Source organism: Platalea leucorodia (genome assembly GCF_965183815.1).
Source record: "Platalea leucorodia genome assembly, chromosome: 3".
Classification (NCBI taxonomy): domain Eukaryota; kingdom Metazoa; phylum Chordata; class Aves; order Pelecaniformes; family Threskiornithidae; genus Platalea; species Platalea leucorodia.
In genome coordinates this window covers 45,529,162-45,552,910 of record NC_138825.1, presented here as the reverse complement: position 1 = coordinate 45,552,910, position 23,749 = coordinate 45,529,162, and the positions used below count along the sequence as shown (strand labels likewise).

At 42.2% G+C, this 23,749-nt stretch overlaps 1 protein-coding gene across 1 annotated transcript in view; it reads left to right on the top strand.

Annotated features, from left to right (window-relative positions):
• Positions 1 to 1,210: 1,210 nt before the first annotated feature.
• KCNK1 (potassium two pore domain channel subfamily K member 1) overlaps positions 1,211 to 23,749 on the top strand; it is a gene marked incomplete at both ends in the record, with an annotated part of 34,332 nt that continues 11,793 nt past the window's right edge. The window contains one exon of the mRNA XM_082308035.1: positions 1,211 to 1,565. Coding sequence (XP_082164161.1) covers positions 1,211 to 1,565 — 355 coding nt within the window. The remainder of the gene's footprint in view (positions 1,566 to 23,749) is intronic.

Below are 23,749 nucleotides of genomic sequence, written 5' to 3'. Positions count from 1 at the left end.
TTAGATACTCTGTCCAAACTCACTGGCTCAGCCCCAGTAAGTGTCTAATTTACAAGCTACTACTTTGTTTCTGTGACTGTACAAGTTGCCATCAGCTGAGCCGTGAGAGGGAAGCGGCAGAGCCCTGCAGGATGCGACCCGGGAATCTCCTCCAGAAGCTGCCTTTAGTCACCTGAAGGGACACTTTGGGAAGCTACAATTTTTACTGCTCCTTTTCATGTGGTGGGGAACTTCTTTGCGGATTAAGTGTATGAATGCGGGCCAGAGTTTGAGATGGATGAAGAAAGAAGCATTTGAAGTGAAACTTGAGAAGACCACTGGTTTGGACCACGCTGCGAGCTGGCTGGACAGTGCATTTGTATTCGTCGTGGATGCGGCTCTGAGCACGAGCCGGGTGCTTCACACCATTAAACAGTAAGTATCTCCAGGAGCGCAGCACAGAAGTGAAGACTCATTCAGCTCGGATGGGGCTTCTGGAGGTTACCTGGTTCAAACTGCACCCCCACTGGCCCCATTTTGAACTTCGGTCCCAGTGGACCTGAGGGAGGACATTAACACCTGCCATCAGGGTTTCTCCTTGAACGCATCGCATCCCCGAGCTGAAATTCAGCCTCCCGCTTCACACTGCTCCGTCTCTGGCGTTACCGTCTACTGCTTCGCCCAGCGCCTTTCGAAATATGAAAGAAAGCAAAAAAAAACCCCAACAGTGGAAGGAATTGCTGTTTTGGGGGTTTCTCTTTCACAGGGGGGGCGGGGAGGGGGGCTGCAACGAGGCGAGGAAACCTGCAGACACTTTTGTATGACAAGGGGAAGAAGTCCCCGCCAGGCGCCCGGCCGCAGGCCGCCCCGCCGCAGAGACGGGGGGCCCTGGGCCGGCCTCCCCGGCCGTTCGCTGGGGCCCCTGCCGCCGCCCCGCGCTACTCGGTGCCAAGAGAGGGGAGGAGAGCGAGCGCCGGTGCCGGCGGAGGGCGGGCGAGGCGGCGGGGCCGGGCGGCGGGGCCGGGCGGCCGGCGGCGGCAGCAGGCCGCCCCTCAGCCGCGGTACCTGCGCCGCGCGGCCACGTGAGCGCCACATCACCGCCGCTCCGCGCCTTCAAAGTCAGCGGCCGCAGGGAGGGCAGGCGGCGGCCGCACCGGCCGCGCTCCCCCCCGCAAGCCCCGCTCCCCCTCGGCGGCCCGGCCCGGGGCGCAGCCGGCCCCGGTTCGGGAAGATGCTGCAGTCGCTGGCGGGCAGTTCCTGTGTGCGGCTGGTGGAGCAGCACCGCTCCGCTTGGTGCTTCGCCCTCTTGGTGCTGGGTTACCTGCTCTACCTGGTGTTCGGCGCCGTGGTCTTCTCCTCGGTGGAGCTGCCCTACGAGGACCTGCTGCGCCAGGAGCTGAGCAAGCTGAAGCAGCGCTTCCTGGAGGAGCACGCCTGCCTCTCGGAGCAGCAGCTGGAGCAGTTCCTGATGCGGGTGCTGGAGGCCAGCAACTACGGCGTCTCGGTGCTCAGCAACGCCTCGGGCAACTGGAACTGGGACTTCACCTCTTCCCTCTTCTTCGCCAGCACCGTCCTCTCCACCACGGGTAAGGGAACGGCGGCCCACCCGCCGCCGGAGGCCTTCCGGGGAGGCCCGGACCCCTCCTCAGGGCCGCCGCGGAGGTGGAGGGGTTGGCGTGGGGCCGCTTTCCCCCGCAGCCCGGGGGCAGCCGGGCCTGGGGCCTGCCCCCCCCCCCCCCCCCTCACGTCCAGGGCCGCGGGGCCGGTGCGGGGCCGGCCGGCCCCGCACCGGCCCCGCGGCCCTGGACGTGAGGGGGGGGGGGGGGGCGGCGGCGGTTGGGCTGCGGGAGGAATCGTTACTTGCCAAACTCTCTTGTGTGAGAGGAATATTTTATGTGAGGCGCATCACCCGTATTTTCAACCCACCCTGTTAAGAGCCAGATGGCCAACTCTTCCCTCCCCCCCCCCCCCCCCCCTTGAAAATTTTGGGTGCTTTTGAAAATCCACCCAGGTGCCCATCGCTTTCTTTGAACTTTTAGACGCTTTCAGGGGCGTCTCCTTTGCATTTCTTTCAGTCTGAATGGGGGGGGGAAACTGCGAAGCTGGGTATAATAACGAAGTTAAATTTCAGTTTCATATTTTACCATCAGTTTGGGTTTAATATTTGCATGTGAAAGACTAAAAGATAATGCTTACTTCCTTCCAAATAGAAATTTTCATTGGCATTTTGGCCGTAGTTTTTACGAGCGCTTATTTTTACAGCAGTCGTGTTTCACACAAGATTGTAGTGGGCAGCCTTCTTGTAAAGGATGAGTGCAGGCATTTGTGCTGGGAAGCTGGGCTGTGGTGATTTGAATGTGGCTCACTGAAATGAATAACAAAAGCTTATCGAATAAGAAAAGCTTTAAAAAAAAATCGCCCCAAAATTAGTCCAGCCAGAGGGCTTTGAGGCTTGGCAGTACACTGATACCACTATAAAAGATGCAATGCTTTTCCATTTTTTTTTTTTTCTTCCCCTCCTCTCCCCCAAGTGAGCACTCTTTCTATTATGGGAAATATAATCAGCTGATATCAATAACGACACTTAATAATTTACTTACCTGATCTTATTTTGGTGCTTCCTGACTGATTTCAAAGAGGGAATGCTTGTCCTAAAAATAGTTGTCATTGAGTATACAGATCGGGTTGTCTGCTTGTTATAAGGAGTTGTTTTGGTTTGGTTGGTTGGTTGTTGTTTTTTTTTTTTTTTGAAAGTAAAATAGGGTTATGGGTATCCCCATAACATCTCCCCACTCATCTAAATAACTAGAGTTAGAGCTTGTAAGAAGAGAGAAGGTGACATGCTTGTGACAATTAAATGCTTGCAGTGAATAAATATCTAAGCTTTAATCAACATATAGTAAAAACATTGGAGAAAAAACGATGAATTGTGATAGTACTTCAGCACTTAAATTTTTTTTTTCCAGTAAAACTGTAAAGCACTTAATTGACCTTATGATGTGTGTTTCCATTACACTTTCTGGTACTATAAAATGTAAATTATTTTGTCCGAGAGCTATTTTTATATTCAAGTTATTTTTTCTATACAATAGTAACTTACATTTTCAGAAAAAAGGATATTAAAAAAGGTTCTGCTTTTCTATTTGTTCTTATACAGTGTAGTGTGTGTAACTTTTCATTTTTTTTGATCAGACAAAAATCTAATCCACAGTCCCTGCAGTTTATTATTTTTAAATCTGGCAGCATTGATTTCGGAGATGAATCAATCAAAAAATGTTCACAATCAGGACAGTGGGGATGGGACTGAGTTGGTAACACTTTAGTACTGCCTGCTAAGACATAGCTACAGGATGTTTGGATTTGGTGGTACAGTTCAGGCACAGATACCTCTTTCCCGCTGCACATCTGCTTAAGGGCAAGGCATGAAAACCTTTTAGAAAACTCCACTTAAATGACATATGCTTAGAAGATGCAGAGGTCCAAAATGCATGCGTTATCATTATTTCTGTGAATTTCAGAAACTGAAGTTCATCTAGTCATCATTGACATAGTAGACCAGGCATCAAATGCTGCTACTTCCTTCTGTGTCCAGTAGTCCTGTGGGTTGGGCCCCTTTTAAGAAAATCAGTTTCTTGTCTTATGCAGTGGCCTTCAGCTTTACTTGCTTCCTATTTAACATAAATAAGAATTTGTACAAGTAGACAAGTATAAATCCAGACCACTATAGTATGTCCAACACTTGTCCAAATTCTTCCGAAGGCACACAGATTTCTGGTGAGGGGCGTTTTTCGCCCCCCCCCCAATTTACTTTGTACCTGTACAAGGAATCTTTCAAGTCTTTTGAAATGATCATTAAAATGAAAGACAAGCAAGAAGCAAAACCTGCCTGGTCGTCTCAAACAGCTGTTTGGAAGTGTCTGAACATTCAAAAAATGCTGTATTATTACAAACTGTACACCTGAAACGCGCTCTCTTTGCCGAGTACAGTAAGGACAAATGGAGAAAAGAGAACCCTGGTACTGATGCTACCAGCTGAGGGTTGCTTCTGTGCTGGGATAAGTGAAATGAACCTGCGGGGAGCACTGGGATGTTCCTTATATTCAGCTGACTGAATTTGCCATTCATCGTGTAAATAAATGCACACCTACCCCTCGTACAGAGGACAAGGCTTATTTCACAGCCTTTTAGTTTTCTATATAAGGAAAGTGTTTAATTTTAGCATCCCCAGCTCCACTTCTTGTTCCCTCCCATCCTTATTATATTCTTTGGCTTCTTACTAACTAGAGAAAAATCCTTGAAGAATATGATAAAGCTAGTTAAGAATTTGGAAAAATTCTTAAATGGAGGGAGTTTGCAGAATAAACACAGTAGGGCAAATTGTTACTTGAAGGCAATTTATATTGCTGCACACATGGACTGTCACAGGACTGTCACAAGCTGCCTGAAGGACGGGCAAACAAAGGGCAATGAAGTGGACTGGGGGTGAGGTTTCAGCAGATTATACCAGTGAGTGGCAGCAGGTTTCTCTCCTAACAACTTTATTCCTCCCTATGCAACTTAAGCAGCCATGCAGAATGCCATATGAGCAGTGTGCAAGAGGAAGCAATTTAGTCATTAATCATTGACAACATAAACACTAAGAATATACAATTGCATGCATTTAAATAGCATCTGCCTTGGAAACTCTGTAATTATGACCTTATGCACATCTACGGTCATCGCTTGTCTCGGTGCTGGATGTCATGAATGATCTTGCTGAAGCAGTTGTTTCTGGTTGGCTTTGTCGTGGGACCATCTGTGCAAATACGTGTTTTATTTCTAACAATAAAAATGAAGTAATTTTTTGTGCTCACTCTCCCAGGTAGTGTGTTTTCACTGTTCTTGGCATTCTGTTAGGCTCTAAGATCTTATCCCATACTGGGGTAATAAGGGAATACTGTACTACACGAATTGTAAGCACAATGGAGTAAAAAAAGAAATTGATATTGGTTGTATTGCAAGATATGAAGAGTAAAGTGGCTTCTGTTTGTTGAGGGAAAACAGGTAGGGAAGGAAAGGATATGCCAATTTAGGAACATAGGGCCTGTATTTTTGTGTTTGCTTTTAGAAAGGGTCTTCTCAGTGTAAGGATATCCCACAGCATTTTATGCAAAAGGACCATAAGTCTTATTCTGACTGTCCAGCTTTGAGTATGTTTGCTTTCATCACAAACATGACTGTCAGTTTCACTTAACAGTTGGATACCAGAGGGATGCTGAAAAAGAGCTTCTTTGGATCCTTCTCTGTTGTGATAGAGTTGGCAAGGTATACATCACAAGAACGCTAGGATAGCCTTGTCCTGATCTAGGGATTTGCAGAGGAAGGGTGAGGAGAAGTTGCATCTTCTATGATGGCAATATACATTTTTCTTTTTTTTTTTTTTTTTTTTTTTTTTTTTTTTGTTACGATCAGGCTGGACTCTTGTCTGAGACATAGGAGTCAAGACAGTAAGAGAAGCGAGGAGAGGGCTGTTAGTATTCAACTGCTTCTAAAGCCTGTAATGTGGTTGTCTGCAAGGTGGTTAGTGCATATCAGCATCTTCTCCAGAATTTGCAAAATGGGGATGTTGGTTGACAGCTGGCTGAGCATGAGCCAGCAGTGTGCCCAGGTGGCCAAGAAGGCCAACAGCATCCTGGTTTGTATCAGGAATAGCATGGCCAGCAGGACCAGGGAGGTGATAGTGCCCCTGTACTCGGCACTGGTGAGGCCGCACCTCGAGTACTGGGTTCAGTTTTGGGCCCCTCACTACAAGAAGGACGTTGAGGTGCTGGAGCACGTCCAAAGAAGGGCAACAAAGCTGGTGAAGGGTCTAGAGCACAAGTTTTATGAGGAGCAGCTGAGAGAACTGGGGTGGTTTAGCCTGGAGAAAAGGAGGCTGAGGGGAGACCTTATCACTCTGCAATTACCTGAAAGGAGGCTGTAGCGAGGTGGGGGTCGGTCTCTTCTGCCAAGTAGCAAGTGATGGAACAAAAGGAAACTGCCTCAAGTTGCACCAGGGAAGGTTTAGATTGGATATTAGGAAACATTTCTTCACCAAAAGGGTAGTCAGGCATTGGAACAGGCTGCCCGGGGAAGTGGTTGAGTCCCCATCCCTGGAGGTATTTAAAAGACATGTAGATGTGGCACTTAGGGACATGGTTTAGTGGTGGACTTGGCAGTGCTAGGTTAATTGTTGGACTTGATGATCTTAAGGGTCTTTTCCAACCTAAACGATTCTATGATTTAGCCTGTACTGGTTTCAGTGTTGGCACTGAGGATGGGTGTATTATGCTACATTGCAAGGAATAATACCCAAAATCCATGATGTACTGGATTCAGTACAGCTTGCTGTATCCTGAAGAGAGTAAGGAACATCTATGCAGTAGTTGTAGCTAAATGCTGACAGTGGCTGTTACCTTGAAACTGTCTGGTTGAAGGACTAGTAAAGAAACAACATGGCTTTCAGGGAAAGTTTTGCATTCCAGTTAAATAGCTTATATGAGTCTTACTGGAAAGCAGCGTGAGGAGTTAATATTAATGCATATACAGTTTGATTTGTAAGGGCATTCTCTGTTAGGTCTGATTCTCGTAAGCCTTGCTACTGATGATTTGCAAGAGAAACTAAACTATACCTTTACTTATGAAAGATAACAGACTGGGAGATTGTGCTGGAGTCAGTGGATGTATTGCAAAAGAAGGTGCAGTCCATATGAAGAGACCAGGAGAGAGAAACCTGTCAGTCTCCATCATTTTCTCCATGTTCTTCTGTCAAGAAGTGGTCTTTCTCGCTTTTCTGCTCCATCAGAGGAACAGACCCAACGTCCCTTGCATATTTAGTGTGCAGTACAGATCTTAAGCAATCCATGGAAGATTAGGGAGTGCCACAAAAGCATCATGATGTCTTTGTAACGCTTCACTGTAAGATTCGTAGGCTCTTACAATAGAGCCCTCGGGTGGAAGAGGCTACTTGGGTCTTTCATACCTTATGGAAGAATGTGAATTTAACTTAATTAGAAAGAGGATAGTTCACAGAGGCTTTAGGGAAAGCAGATTTTTTTGTCCCATACTTGAATTTAATGTAAAATGCATGTTTTATTTTGCTGGCATCAGAATATGTGGTCTGTGTCCCTGAGGATGCCTGTATTAGCTCATTAACACACACTGAATAAATACATTTCATAATTCTTACCAGGTGTGTGTCTGGAGACCTGTCATAAGGTTCATCTTGTATGAAAACATACAGACCTTGTGATGGTTTAAACTCAGATCAGTCTTGCTAGTAGTCACCTCTGACTCCAGCAAAAAACTGAAGTTTCATTGTACTACTGCTCCGACTGTAGCACTCATGGATCATTTACATACGTGTGGTAAACTGCAGCTGTTCACCAGGGTGGCTATGTCAAACTTCGGGAAGGAACTTTGTTTCTCTTTTAAGAGTTGTTTGTTACTTAGCAACCAGATCTACAGGAAAAGGTAATTTGCTGGGGATGATGTGGGAGACAAAGTGAGATTGTGCTGCGCTCTGCAACAGAGTGGTTTTTATACTGGAGTGCTTCTAAGAAAAGCAAAGGAAATTAAGAGGTAGGTTGAGAAAGATGCCAGAGGAGAAGGATTACATTCAATAGGCCAACTGTTTGGGCACTGACTTAGGATGTGAGAAACCACATTATTTTCCCTGCTTTACTTGGAGAGAGAGAGAGTGGTTGAATGCTACAGGGTGCTGTGGGACAGGGTAGTCACAGCTACTCTCCTGGAGGCTCTCCCCTTCCAGATAGATCAGTAGACTGTCCTGGAACCAGGCGTCCCACCTCTCAGATTAAGTACTATAAACACAAAGTGAAAGAGTCATTCTGTCTGCCTGTGTGTCTGCTTTCCTCTCGGGGAAAATTCCTGTATTTTATACACCGTAGAACAGCTCCAGACTTGCTGCTGCCATATTCTAGTCTGGCCCCAGGGTTAAGAGGCTGGGACGTGGGAGGTTTCAATTGAATTCTGCTTAATGCCATTCTCAGGACAAGGATGTGAACTAAGGTTTTCTAGCTGTCTTTAGGAAGAGGAGACAAAAAGGCTACCAACTAGGGAAGCTGTAAGAGGAGGTAAGATGAATATGTATAGACTAGTACTGAGAAAGTAGATTGGATACTTCTGGTCTCCTTGTCTTACAACACAAAGACATGGGAACATTTAACAAAATAAAATTAAAAAAAAATCAAATTTAAAACCAGAAAAAAGCGACTTTAACAAATTTAAAAGAAAAAAAAAAAATAAACCAGAAACCCACCAAAAGTCTCTTGTATGAACATCTCCAAAATACCTGTATTTGTCAAAATTAATGATAATAAACTTTTTGGGAAGGATATGAGGCTCCATGCTTCAGGACGCAATCCACTCTTTAGTTCCCAGAGATGACAGTTACAGCCAACAGAGCAGTGGCATTATCTCTTGTGTGTCCAGGACAAAGGGACAAAGTTCTTGTTTTCTCTACTGAAGTAGGCAGTAGCAGAGAGGAAATCTGGGTCTGTCCTGTCTTGTGTTCCAGGCAGGGTGGCAGTTCCTTGTTTTTTGTGTGAGTACGGTAATCAGCTGTGCCAAACTCCTGCTTCTGCTTGCTGAAACGAAGGGTGGCAAGAGTAACTCTAATCCAATGTTTATGCTTTACGGGCCAATGACTAGTAAAAACCATCTTCTGGCAGAAATCGGAGAAGCCATGGAGTAGCATGACTGTATTATTGTTTGGAGCAGTGCTGGCCGCTGATGGATGGAGTGTCTCTCTTGCAAGCTCTGTCCTCGCTTGTGTGTCCCACTGTTCCACCTGCCTTGCTAAATTCCCAGTGATGTGGAGCCAGCCCAGCAGCTCTCCACAGGTGAAGGACTGCAACTGCTGCCTCTGTAGTCCTTCCATGTCAGGTCTAGGGTCATTCTTCCTCTGCTGAAATAAAAAAATCACAAAACCAGTCCATTGAACTTAGTATGATACACAGAGTGTAACTGCATCAGGACTGAGTTAATGGTGTTCTGCCCTGGGCTTATTAATTGACTCATTTTTTGTAAATGTTAACTTTGCTATTTCTCTGGGTTTTCCTGATTTAACTATGTTAAAATTATTTGCTGTTTGTCATAGACAGATTACATGGCATCCTGTTACTCTATTGTTATTTCTAATTATTACTCTGTTTGGCTTTATTTTGTTCTGTGATATTTACATCTTAATTGAAAGGAAAAGTAATCTCTCAGAAAAATTGCCTTTCATTAAAAGTTTCTATTTGTAATCCTTTTGCAAAACTGGAGTTTTTATTACCATTCTACTGACATGTCCAAATCAAATCCTAAGCTAAAAGTTATGTATGCTTTCAGAGCGAGAATAAAATCTTGCAGTTCCTGACCGTTGCTGAGTAGGATTTTCACTTTTATGTGAATATAATTTAAAATAAGTCTTCTTTCAAAACTGTAGTTTCTCCTGTTTTCATTTATGGCTGTTTTTTTGTTCTTTCTTTGTTTCACTTTGGCCCACTGCACCGTGATTTTAATAACCTATGGGTTTTTTGGATAGAAGAACATCATCATCTATGGAGAAATGTCTACTTTAGCTGCTGCTCCAGGTTAATTATAAAGTAGGCCACAAGCTGCTAAACCATAGGAAGACCAGGATATTTCTTGGCACATGCAGAAGTGGAATTCTAGCAATGTGAGAAAAATTACAATACCTACGAGAGTTTTGATGCCTTCAGCATTAAAGAATAGCAATAAAAAGTTTCTCGGGAGTTAGCTACCTAAATTCCTACTGTCTCTCTGGATCTGACCTCAGCTGCTTGAAGGTTATTGTATATTTGTACAAAATTCAACCCAAGTCCTGGAGTAGTTACTGATGGTGACCCAGAGACCCTAGGAGAAATGTGTCAGTTCACTTTCTCACTTGAGAACCTAGCTGAAACCTTAAACAGATTGTGTTTCTTATGAGGGCAAAACAGTGGTGTGTTAAGGAATGAATGGAGCAAAGCTTTTCAGGTGGCTGTGCTTCAGAAAAGTATTGGAGTGGCTTTTGCAAGAACATATGGATTTTTTCTCCCCTGGAAAGAAAAAGATACATATTCATCTCTGAAAATGAGTATGTAAACTTCCTTGCAGGAAAAGCAGATATGAATCGAAGTGGTACACCAGCTGTCACCAGACCCCAAATGTTTACTAACGGGTGCTTCCTAGGTATTTCCGTAGTACTCGAAACGGATTCTGTGCCAGTAGCTTAAGCAGCTTCAGAAGGTATCACAGCATCTTTAAGGAACTGGGGGGATGCAGATGCGGAAGCAGGGAGATGTTAGGCAGTATTCCCTGGCAGCAGCTGAGGGAGGAGGTTTGGCGGGGAAACAGGTTTTGCCAGCGGAACAAGCCAACCCAGTAGTCTTCTGAGTACCACTGCTTGTGTGTGAGAAAGTGAGGCTGTGCCCTCTGACAAAGTTGCATACTATTTACCAGTAGAAACTTTAACAGCAGTTTTCCGTCTTTCTCCTGAAAATTGTGAGACCAAACTGTTGTTATGCTAACAGGGAGTAGAGGCTTTCTGTATCTTTTTGCTGTCCTCTACTACAAAGTGAAAATTTCTGGAGTAACCAGAACTTCTATACAGAATGTTTTCAAGCATAATTTAATAGCATTGCAAACGCAGCTTTTGAGAGAACTGGTACCACGAGAATGGTGTTTTGTAATCTCTCTTGCTCCTTGTGCACTTCATGTTCCACACACTGAATGTGTTTTCTGAAGAAGTTTAAGAATAACTCCAGAAGCTAAAACAAAAAGGTTAAAATGTACTTCTGAATTTCATCCTACATGTAGTATCTGAGTACCTCTTTCTGTGTCTTTCATTTAAAGACTGTTTAAATTGAATCAGCTAAATAACCTTAAATTCTTCAACAGTAGCTACTTCACAAATGGCTTCTATGAGTAGAAGTATGAGTTGGTTTAAGGCGGGGGAGCACGACCAACCAGAATTAGATATTGAAATGATAGGGTTAAGACATACATTGTACCATTCTTTACTTTTTTTTTTTTTTTTTTTTAATAAGCAGAAGCTTAATTCTAATGATAGATGAATCTAGCTTCAAAATTAACTTCAGGCAGCACTTAGATTTTGGAAATTAGTTTCTGTGTTGTACTGGCTGTATGATAATGCTAGTTGTAGTATGCTGAAATGACTGTAAAAGGAATTCTTTTCCCAACTTCACTGAAAATATTTTATTTAGAGGTTAAATATTCTTCATTCAATGTTTACAGTAAAGGCACTGCCTTTAGTTGATATGACTATATGCCATTAAAATAGTAAGTAAGTTACACATTTGCTTCAGTGCGTTTCCTGCAATGTTGGTAAAAGCTGTATACCAGGCTTTTCGTATAGAAACATGCAGTGAGACTAGAAGTATGAACACATGATGTGTTGGGGAAAGAAAAATAGTCTGCCCTACAGAAAATTATAGAACTACTAAGCCTGCTGGGAATTCTGTCACAAGTGCACGTCTGCTTTTGCATCTTCCTTTATGTAGTAATGTGCCTAAAAGTGACACATGAGTATCCTGAAGCTAAGCTAAATACAGAATTGCAGGGAAAGGGTCTCCTGCATCAAGGAAAAAGGAGGCAGCCAGCTCACAAGGACTGTAAAATTGACTGTTGTTTCAGAAAGTTATTATCCCTTTTTGTTACGCACAAGGGTTAAATACATAGTAAAACTATAATTATTTATATTTATATATATTTATTTATTATTATTATGTGAGAAGATTTCTCAGTGTTAAGAGGCAAAAGCGACCCTTCAGAAGACCTCAAATGGTGGCAGCACTGGCTGGAATGGGGCTTACGCATGTTTTTATTTTAAAGCCTGTACTGAGTTGTCTCTTACGTGACACTTGGTCTTTTATTTACTTTGTTATTTTAAACCTACATGGCACACTACGAACACATTTTGCTCAGTCGAGCTTTTAAAATGTGATTGGCAGGCTGAGACATTGCAACATGCAGTAGCAGTGCCAAAGTCCAGAGGCAAGCTGGAGTAGGTATACTCCTTTGTTTACAAGAACTTCAGAGTCAACAAATGCAAAGGCAAAGCAAAGATTGTGATTTCATCTCCTCCTCAATAGGCTGGGATCATACTATACGTGGCTTTAAAGAAAGCTGTAGTGAAAAAAAAACCCGTGTGTTCAGAAAGTAGCAACGTGTTCAGAGATCTGCTAAAAAATTAAATAGCTTGGATGTTTAACTCTTGGGGACTTCATTGTACAATCCTATACATCTCACTTCATAAAAGGGGAAAAAGAGCCCTAAAAATTGCTTGTTGTAATTAAAATTAATGTGAGAAGCCACGAACTCTCTTCTCTGTATATTATTTAAGTAGCTATTTACCCAACTACATGCTGTACAAGAATGGCATAGACCTTTCCCTTTGAAGAATACAGCCTAAAGGAAATGAGAAAGCCCTAAAGCAAACTGGAGAACTTCCATCTCTTTTAGAGTTTTGGATGCTCTAGGCTGTATGATTTACTAATGGGCAATTAAATTTTAAACACTTCAGAGCATGTCTTGTTACTTATTGTCATGGCTATATTTTTTTATTTAGTATTGGAATGCTGACTCAGCAGTATAGCAAAAATGACAAAGGCTCAAAGACATATCATTGTGTTACTATTTGAAAGTCCTAGCTACTGTAAACTGCAAGAGGGATGCAAAGAAATGAATGCAAAATGCTGTAAATCATTTGAATGGTTAATAGTTGGCAATGAAGCTCTCTTACGTGAGCGTAAGAGGTTATTTAATTTACCTATGTGCATTTGCATGTCTGTCGAGAAATCCAGGACCCCAACCTGGCTTCTTGTCCACTGCTGCAACTCCAGTTGGGCAAGCAAAGAACCTTGAACACCACATGATGTTGCATTGCATGAATCAGCAATTCATGTTGATAAGAAAAGAGTAAATCTAAGGACAAACTCCTGCCTTAGTTCATTATTGGAGTTATTATGCATTTACATTCTGCCTATCTACAGTGCAAAGATAAATCTTTATCTTTCAGTCATATCTTTTAGTGCAGCTATTTATACTAAGTGAAGCCAGCTGAATGTTCAGGTCATGCTCTCCCGGGGGTAATTGTCACCTGACAGAATTTTGTATGTGCCTTCGAGGAAAATGTCATTTACACTAGAAGTTATTATTAACCATGAATCTCAACCAAAGCAAAAGATAGAAACTCTCTCAACGTCTCAAACAGAAGTTTGAGTTCCAGGTTTCAGCTTTGCATTATTCCATGTCTTTAGATGCCATGAGGAAGATAGCAATAATCTTTCACATTTCTGAACCACCTTTTATCAGTAGATCCTGAAGCATGCACATACCAGGAACTGCTTTACTGGTTAGAGCACTTCTATTATGTTCTGCATCTTGTGAGATCAGAGTGATATTTCTGTATGTATTTTGCAAAAGGATGAACTAAGACAAAGAGGAAAAAAACAGTCGTGAAAGATCATCTAAGAGCCATTAGAATGGTTGAGAATAGGAGCCTGTGATTCTTGTCTTGCAGTTCTCCGCTGCAGCTGCTAGGCTGCATTCCCATACAGCGAGCTGATTTCCCATCCTGTGGATGCACTTCAGCATGCTTTCATCTTCTTGCATTGGATATTCTTTTTTCACTTCCTTTAAGTAATAGTTTTTCTGCTCAGTAATATTAGAGGAAATGGCAGCTACTTGAATAGGGACTTAGAGAAGCCATATCAAAGTGTGCAATACACATTTGTGTATCTTTCTTTCAGTGGAGACTCCAGAAATATTGCCACTCCCTTCTAAGAAGTTGTTTGGTTGTATGCTCTGCGTAGAAAACAAACTAAGCATCAGTTAATACAGCCCACATAACTTACAAAGGTGGGAGTGGCCTTTGTGGGAAGAAGGCAGCATTTGCTCTGCTTTGGCACGCTGGTTGCCTCTCCGTATACCTAGTAAAATGTTTGCTCAGGGTGATGTAAACCAAAATGGGCTGAGCCTACCTATCAGCTCTGCCATGTCTTGGACTCCTGATTCCCACGCGATGGTCCAACCTTATTCCCTGTGCTAGGACTGTTGCCTACTGGCCCACAACAGTAAGCCAAGTCAGTTTATCAGACTAGAAGGAAAGTGTTCACTTTCTGCTGGATTAGTTTGCTCTGAGTTATTGCAATCGGGCAAACTACAACCAATGCAAGATGGGGTAGACCCACATAGAGAAAAGGATCTCCTTTCTCAGCAGTAACTCTGGGACTAGATTAGACATTTCATATAACAACTTGGTGAAAGCATGGAAAGAATCAAAAATGCACGGTCAAATAAACAACAGATGTAAGAAAGGAGCTGGCAACCCGTAATGATAATGTAATGTATCTGATAATGTAATGTAATGATAATGTATCTGACAATTGCTGTCTGCCCCTTGTAAAGGAGCGTTATTTCAAGCAGGATTAAAATGACAGCTAGCAAAGCTGAAAGAACTTAATAGGACTCCTCTTTGTTAATAGAGATGCCACCACTAAAATATTTCTATCTGGTATACCTCAGGTACACGCATCTCAAGGGGAACTTTATTTTTTCCCACTGGGTAACTAGTGTTATGTGATAAATTGCATCATCTTTGAAACTAGTAAGGAAGTAATGCAGTCATACTGTTGTGTTTAGTTACTGTAACTAGTTTACAAATTCTGATCATTGACAGTTACAAGAAACTGGATGTGTTCATAGGGCCAGACACTTGCAAAGAAATTCCTCCCTTGAGAAGATGCGTTAACTATCAATTTACACGTTGCTGCCCAGGCTCTTCTATGCTAGGCCTTTATTTTGGAATTGTTAACCATTTTACGTTCCCCCTCTCTTTATATTGAGCTCTGAGAGATGCCACTTAGAGCATCCCGCTTTCCTTAGAGAGTCACAGGTTGCATCAATCCAGCCTTTTTCATGTTGGCCACAGTTCGCAAAGGCAAGCACTGGCAGGAGGGTGCTGAACATGAGAAACCTTACTATGATTTAGCCTGAGTGATTGCTAAGTGTTTCTGATACGTGTGCTACCTTAACATAATGGGATTTAAGGAAATGGGACTCAAAATCATTGGTCAGCGTTGACGGTCTTTGACTGACCTGGTGAGCCCAGAACTGTGATAGGGCAGTTGGAGTATTTTTGGTGAATTGTCCTATTGATTTAATGTTGCCTGCTTTCATTATATTCAGGGCTATCTTATTTTGTCCCCGAGAGGTTAGAATGATCTGTTTTCACTAGGGAAATCATCCTGTAGTTGTAAGAATTTCTGGAAACATCAAATATCCCACCAAGAGACGTTTCTCTAACAAAGTGAAGAGAGGTTCACAATTTTAAAATGAATTGTCATTAATCTAAACAGACAATACAGTGTTTGAAAACCAGACAGCATCTTAGTTGTTCTGTCTGTATCTTTGCAGGGCTGGCTAAATGTCTTGTATCTGTAGTTTGCCTTTCTAAATGCTACATCACTATTTATTTCTAAATAACTTCTTCTAGAAAAGCAAAACCATCTACATTTCATCCTCTCGTGGACAGAAATAGTATGTGCAACTACAATGCTGTTCTTTTCCTTTCCCTTTATTTATTGGTAGAACATAAAGCTGTGATTATCGTGGGTATCCTGATTCCAGTGTAACTCATCAAATTTATGGTTCCCACAATTAGTGTTTGCTATGCGGGATGTCCTAAACATGTGAATGATTCAATAGGACTAGTGTATCTATAAAATTGCTTATGGTTCAGTGAGCTAGTTCTCACAAGAGTTGAAGTATTTCCCCATTGGGCCTTGCAAATTAATGTTCTATTTTGAGCGTGAAACTGTGAGTATATTCAGCTAGGCTATATTCAGAGTACCATCAAGCACCATATTTAGGCTTGTGATTTAGAGTTTAGAATAAGCCATCTCATCTGAAAAAGTATCTCACTTTGGCCCCTGTGTAAATATTGTCTCTTAATTTCTCTTAATTTCTCTTAATTATTATTTTTAAGTTAGAGATTAATATTCCAGATGGAATATGCCGCATGTAAAAGTGGAGACTGATGCACTTGAGTTCTGTGTGATTTTGTTAGCTGCTTTAGTGATTTTTGCTATTTGTGTTAAATTGATTTGCTTCTGTTTTGCTTTATGTGCTGTTGAAGTCTTCATGTTTCTGAGAAACGGCTAATTAAAACAGAAGACAGAAATAGTATTTATTTATATGCAAATGCATTATGATGTCTGATTGATTTATGTATGAAATATTGAAGTACCTTACAAAGATAGGTAAGAACTATGTGTCTTCCTCTGCTGAACAAGGGAGCTGATGCTAGTAACTTCCCTGAGTTCCACATGTTAAATCAATAACAAGATTAGAAGTATAAATTCCTATTCCCCTGCTGTATCTAGTAGATAACACTTTCTTCCATGTGAGGTTGCATTTTAATGCGAAGATGCTGCTTACAGATTTGATTTTAACTCCACAGCATGAACTGGCCTAATGTTTTAATGTTGTGTGATAATTCCTTACTGCCCACAATACCAGTTTCATTCGCTGTTTTCATGCTCTGTTCTTTCCGATGGTGCAATAAAGCAATTTTTGTTTCAGAAGTGGAGGTGGGAAGCATACTAATTCTCAGCTGGTTGTTTCTTTTTATTCCGAGATGGTAGGAAGAACAACTGTGTCTCATTTCAGTGCAAGAAATGGTAACTTAGCAAGACTAGATAGGTATTCTTCACTAACTGGGTACGTGACAAAAGCACTGCAGTAAGTGCCACTGCAACGCATTCAAAGCTTTTGACACATCCCAAGGTGCATTTGAGATGGTAACAGGTGCAAATTGTCCATTTTTAGAAACCTCTTCCCAGTAAACTGCACCAGGCTTCAAGCGGAGTACCATACTGCACAGGTGCTGGGCTCAGCAGTGGCAGCTGGCACATCCCCATGGTACACCGTGCATAAACAAGGTCCTTCAAGTGGTGGAAGGCTGAAGGAATTCATAGAACTTTAAAACCTGTTACAGGAAGATTAGAGGAGGTGGGGAAAGAGAAAGTTGCAGCATGAAATAAAACCATGGTTCCAGACCTTTTCTGGAAAGAAAAAGCTCCATCTTCTGCCAGTCTCTTCAGAAAGCATGTATCCCTTCAGCTTCACTGCCAGTTAGATGCTAAATGTGTCTTGGCTGCTAAAGTAAGTTTTTCCATAGGTGCAGACTGCTGCATCTACTGACAAAATCTGGAAGTATTACTGTTGCGTAAGACGTATGACCTTTATGCTGCAGTCAAGGTGGAAGTCTTACTGTGTTTTTTACCAAATTAACATGAGAAATGTTAATCATGGAGATCATCATCACTATCATGGAGAAGCTACTGGCTAAATCAAGTCGATAACATAATTTTCTCTTTCCTGGTCTCTCTGCCAAACATATTCCATGTTAAGATTTTTTTTCCTACTTTGAATATTTAAGGATATGAATCCCAGGAAGAGCTGCAGAAAGGCTTGTACCCCTTTCAATACCTTGAAGTTGATGTTGTAGTTCTTAAAAAGGTTTTTAATGAACCTGTTTCTTTGATTGCATGTTAATCTTTGTGATTTTCGCTTTAAAAAAATCCATTATTGTGGGAATGCTGCTGCACACGTCTTGCTAAACATAACAGTGCAGAAACCTTAACAGAAGACCAGTACAAAACCTCATCTTGTTTTCTAATGTTTCTGAGGACTACAGGTAAAACTCTCCTAATAAAGCTCATTCTTATTTCTCTTTTATCAGATGTAAGTTTCTGAGTCTTAGAGAGTTTGCTCTATCAGGAAACACCCATAATAAAGTAGTCTGTTGGTGGGGGCCCCTATTTTGGTACAGATTTTTGACCATCTGTTGCCTAGCAGGCAGGTAAACCAATAAAAGAATAATTGGAAATTTCCTGGCTGAATTCTCAGAGGAGCCCTCAGGAAGTCTCACCTTGCTCTTGACCTGTTGCTTGGGTTTTATTCAGCAGACTTCTGTCATTTTCCTTTTTTTTTTTTTTTTTTTTCCATTGAAAAATGAATCTGAGATAACAGGGAAAATAACTGTTGAAACAAGATACAGGTTTCTTTACTTATGCTAAATGTTTGCTAGAGGCAGATCTAAAGATGTGATGTTCATGTTTTGGATAGGTATTTCTAGAAATGTGCTGTTATTGAGAGGTCTGTGGGGGGAAAAAAATCCCAACACCAGATGGATCTTGGTTTGATTGCAGTTTAACCCTTATAGGGTCTCAAATCCAGGATAGCACTAAGAGGAACCAATTTCTAGTATAAAGACTTCAGGTTTACAAAAAAAGTGCTGTTAATTTTAAAAACCAAGGACAACAAAAACCCCAAACAGCAAACCCAGAAATGCACACATATCTCTTGACTATCATCTTGGATAGAAGTAAAGCCTGAATGCTTTGCCACAGAGGTTTAGCAGACCTCTGTCTGCTGAATGCACTCACATATTTAGTTGTTACTCCTGCCTTGAGCACCGTGTGGAGCACACGGAGGGCATGAAGTCTTTAATGACATGTTGCTTCAAAAAACATGACTGAAGTTGTCAGGGCTCTGTGGGAGCACAGGTCCAGCCCACGTGAACTTGATGTCAGGCTGAAGGTTTAGCATGTCACCACAAAAAAGAGTTTCTCAATGGACAGGAGCTATGTAGCTTACAGCTAGGTTTTGAAAAATTTGCTCTTGGAGGGTAAGTGGGAAAGCTTTGCCAGGTGAGTGCCTGGAGAACCCAAGCTCTTCCTGCAGAGAGCATGTCCTTTCTAAAGGCATGTTTACTAGCCCTGGAACGGAGTATGTGCCTCACCTGGAGTCCTGCCACCCTTGTCTCACACGCAGTAGGTCCCTTTTTGGTGGTGAGCAACACGTGCTTTCATGTAGACTGTGCTGGAAGGGTCTGACGGTTCCCTTGGGTTGATAATGTCTGCTTTACTCATACATAATGTATCCAGGCAGAGTTAGCAAGATCCGGTGTCAGGCGGTGGCATGAAAGAATGCTGTCATTTTCCACTTAAAGTTATTATCTTTTGAGTTGTATTTCTCTCTGATACTTTTGTTGAGAAGAGTAGTACTGCACCAAACACTGTTGTGGTTTAACTCGGCAGGCAGCTGAACACCACACAGCCGTCTGCTCACTCCTCCCCAGTGGGATGGGGGAGAGACTCGGGGGGGGGGTGTGAAGTTATAACTTGTGGGTTGAAATAAAGACAATTTAATAGGACAGAAAAGAAAGGGAAAATAATAATAATGATGATGATAAAAGAATATACAAAACAAGTGATGCACAATGCAATTGCTCACCACCTGCTGACCAATGCCCAGCCAGTTCCTGAGCAGCGGTGCCCCAGCCAGCTTTTCCCCTAGTTTATATGCTGAGCATGACATCATATGGTATGGGATATCCCTTTGGTCAGTTGGGGTCAGCTGTCCCAGCCGTGTCCCCTCCCAGCTTCTTGTGCACCCCCAGCCTACTCACTGGTGGGGTGGGGTGAGAGGCAGAAAAGGCCTTGACTCTGTGTAAGCACTGCTGAGCAGGAACTAAAACATCCCTGTGTTATCAATGCTATTCTCCTCCTAAATCCAAAACACAGCACTATACCAGCTATTAGAAAGAAAATTAACTCTATCCTGGCTGAAACCAGGATGTACTCACTAATAATCATCTCGGATGTGGGAGGGACATACTAATTTCTGTACTTACTCTTTTGTCTGCATTTGGTTCCTGTGCAGTGGATTCCATCTGCTGTTGTGCTGCTCTAGTGCAACACATCCTTCTACTCTGCAGTATCTGTACTGAGCGCTTCCTTGTAACCCCCCCCGATATGGATCTTAACTGCTGGTATGGGAATGACTTCATCATTAGCATCACTGCTATATGGTTGTAATGTTTTTCACTTAAATAGTAACTATGCGTAAATACTGTCTAAAACAGCAGTTACTGTAAATGGTCAAAACGTTACTGCTTGCTAGCCATTCAGTATACCCATCAGGCTGTAGTCTTTGCATCTGGCATGCATTGCCTTGCATGGTGTTGTAAGCAGATGAACTTTCTGATGAAAGGAAACATAGAATATCTGGGTCAGAATGAGAAAATACTAGCATTTGTTTGGTTTGGCCCAGAGGTATATCTAGTTTCCCTTCACTTCATGGTCCATCCTGGTATGTTCTCAAGTGACCTGTGGTTCAGGTAGCCTCACAGACTGTAAATACTGTCGTCGTTCATCTTACTGAGTCAGGATGGCAATTCAGAAACTATAAGTGAAAGTCTTTCCTACAAAAAATCTGGAGCCTGTCAGAGAAGTGGAAACACTTCACATGTGGGAACTGTGCTTTTAAGGCACTCTGGCATAGCCCTGCTGAACATGAGTGCAGGAGCTGGTGCTAGAGAAGTGCTGTTAACTTCCGTTTCAAACTCTGAAGGCAACTAAGTCTGCCAGATTTCTTGGCCCTGCAGTAGTGTTTTGGTTCAGATCAAGAGTGCACTGCCGAAACAAATCTCCAGATAGTTCCCACTTCCCACTTTGGCTCCACGCTTGTGGAGCGGTTTTGGAGTATGCAGACTGGACTTCTTTTCAATTGAACAACCTGAAACTGGCACTCTTGGAGAACAGTGAAGCACATCTTAGCTCTCACTGGGCATCCAGTCTTTGCGAACAGAGTAGAGCAAATCTGAAGTAAACACTGGCTTCCCTAAATATGATGATGAATTTAGGTCCACACTACCAAGTATTCCGCTCTACGGATCCACATTTACTGTGCTGTAATACTAATGTAAACAAGGTGACTATGCAATTCTTTTTTTTTTTTCCCTATTTATTTTTTCTGTTGCTATACTTTACATTCCAATAGTCAAAAGTAATTGGTTCTGGGCAGGGATTGGCAGATACTTGATCCTTTAAGTAATATGATCATGTGTTGTTTTTTTCATTACATTCAGATGAGAGTTTTAGAACAAGATCTCAGCTCTTGTTGTAACCAAACTATTTTCATGTTTTAGAGGACTTGTTTTGCTGACAAGCCCAACAACACAAAAACATTTTCTTCATCATGACATCATGTAATTTCTCCTACTGCCTCTGTGGGATGTGAACAGCATCAAAAATTATCACATTTTTTAAATGGAAAATTACCGTCTATACATATATAATTTCCAGGGGTCCTCCTGTGCTGACTGCAGCTTTTCTCTTGCTGATTGAAATGACAACAGGGTACTTGTACTGCTTTGTGTTTTGTTACTCAAATTTTATTGAAAAAATGTTTTTAACGTGCATTTTTATACTAGTGTTTGTGGGTCACAAGAGCAGCTAACTCACAGGTGGAGCAAAGCTATTTTCATCAGTCTTCAAGAATGTGGGTTTTTTCCTACTTTGAAAAGACATGTCTATGTTTTAATCTCTACATGAGAGAAAGTATTTATAATAATTCATATGAAAGTATGTCAGAATGTGAAGAAATAAAGAAAGAAAAGGTTATTTGTGCGTTATTGTCATTTGCCCTGAATATTTAAGGTGATGACATTTCCTCCTGCTGCATAATTGGTACAGGAAAAAAACGGAATTGGAAAGACATGCCCAGGCCACATTGGCAATATTCCTGCCTCCTATATCTCGTGTTTATATAAAGGTGCACAGCAACCTTAATATAGTACAGGGTATAGAAATTTCTCCTCAAACAGACAATTCTCCAGCATCGGCAGCTAGGTTGGAACAAAGGCAAAATTCATCTTAACACGTTTCCTAGCTGGAAAGAAAAAGAATATTCCTTGGAGATCACAGAAATGGGTTAATGGTTAACATGAATGATATCAGGATTTCTGTGCCATAATTTTAGAATTATAAAATGGTTTTGGAACTTGAGAGTTCCCAGGGCTGCTAAGCTGTAGAAGGGGACAGCATGTGTTGCTCTAGAAAATTGTAAATGGGCTTATAATAGCAAAAAAGATACAGGAGTTCTTTTTGTAAACAAATAGTACTATAATTTTTCTATAGTTAAGAAAATTAATAGATACACAATGTATGATTTTATTCTGGTCCTGATTGTTAAACTCATCTGAACGGGCCTAATGCACTTTCAATTTTCCTTGCATAATTAATGGCCAAAGAGAGCCAGCAGCATGCCCCGGTGGCAAAGAGGGCTAATGGTATTCTGGGCTGCATTAGGAGTGTTGCCAGCAGGTCGAGGGAAGTGATACTTCCCCTCTATTCAGTACTGGTGAGGCCACACCTGGAGTGCTGGGTCCAGTTCTGGGCTCCCCAGTACGAAAAAGGTACGGAGCTATTGGAGAGAGTCCAGTGAAGGGCCACTAAGATGATGAAGGGACTGGAGCGTCTCTCATATGAGGGGTGGGAGAGGCTGGGACTGTTCAGCCTGGAGAAGAGAAGGCTCAGGGGGAAGCTCATCAAGGTATATAAATACCTGAAAGGGTAGGTTAAGTAGTGATGGTGCAGGTGGCACATGGATGCTGTTGTGTCACACGCTGCTCAGTATCATCTAATTCTTTTCCACCTTTCCACTCGTGTTCACTGGCTGCCTTATATTTTATACTGAAGTTGTACGTTTTGAGGGCAAGGAAATATTTTTATTCTGTTTTGGTAGCACAATAAGTATACAATAACTGAAGAGAATATAAACAGTAGTGATATTTATTGTGGGATATATGAAACGTTTCCTTCGGCTGGGGCTGCACGGCTAGAAGGCGCGTCCCCTGGGTGGTGGATAGGGGATCCCTCTCTGGAGGGTGCACCGGATAAAATTGAAGAAGGTGCCGCGAACCAACGCAGCCTAAGGGAAGGCCACCCTGACAGAAAAACCACTGGCCCTCCAAGTCATGGGGGTTGGGCAGGAGGCCAACTACCTCCTCCCAGAAAAAAAATAAAAAGTTGCAGAAACGACGAGCATCAACTTTAAAAAAAACCCGAAATGGCAGAGATGGAGAAAATCAGTAATGAAGTGAGGAGGAGGAGGTGGAACTGGATCGGTCATGTCTTGAGGAAGAAACCAACAGAAGACTGCGCTGTGGCCCTTGGGACTCCAGAGCACGCAGCCGCAGACCGATCGAAGTGGAAGAACCATGTTCGCGCCTTGCGTGCCTCCTGGCACTGAGACAACTCAGATCAGATATGAAACGTTTTCATACATGTTTTAGTTTAGTTTTAAATATTTATGTAAGTTCTAAATGCTTATTACATTTATTTAAAAATAATATTATATACACAAATTATTTGTTAAATACTGAATTTTGAATGTATTTTTATATGGGTATTTATTTCTATAGAAGTGTTTTTCCACCAGAAGTGCCACCCTGTGCATAGGTCCAGGTCAGTAAGAGCTTTTGCTGTCTCTTCATGTGGGACTCCCAGGGAAGGTATGGAGTTGGGATTGGGCTTATTGCAGGAAAGGGGTTAACTTTTCAGAGGGTTAAGAACATCCTCAGTAGAAAATTGGAATCATTACTCCTTCTGCTCCCAGCATGAAATGTTGGGTTTATTTATTTATTTATTTATTATTAACAGTCACCATGCTTTGTGAATGTGGATGTGTTACTGTCAGTATGTAGCTATATCCACTGTCAGACTGGTTATTTAGGCTTACCCGGATCATATTAGTCAGAACAGGAACTGAACATCAGTGTTTTGCCAGCACTGATACAAATCCTTGGGCAGTTTAAACAGTACCAAATACGAGACCATAAAGCCAGCTGTTTATCTCAAGGTATTCACGT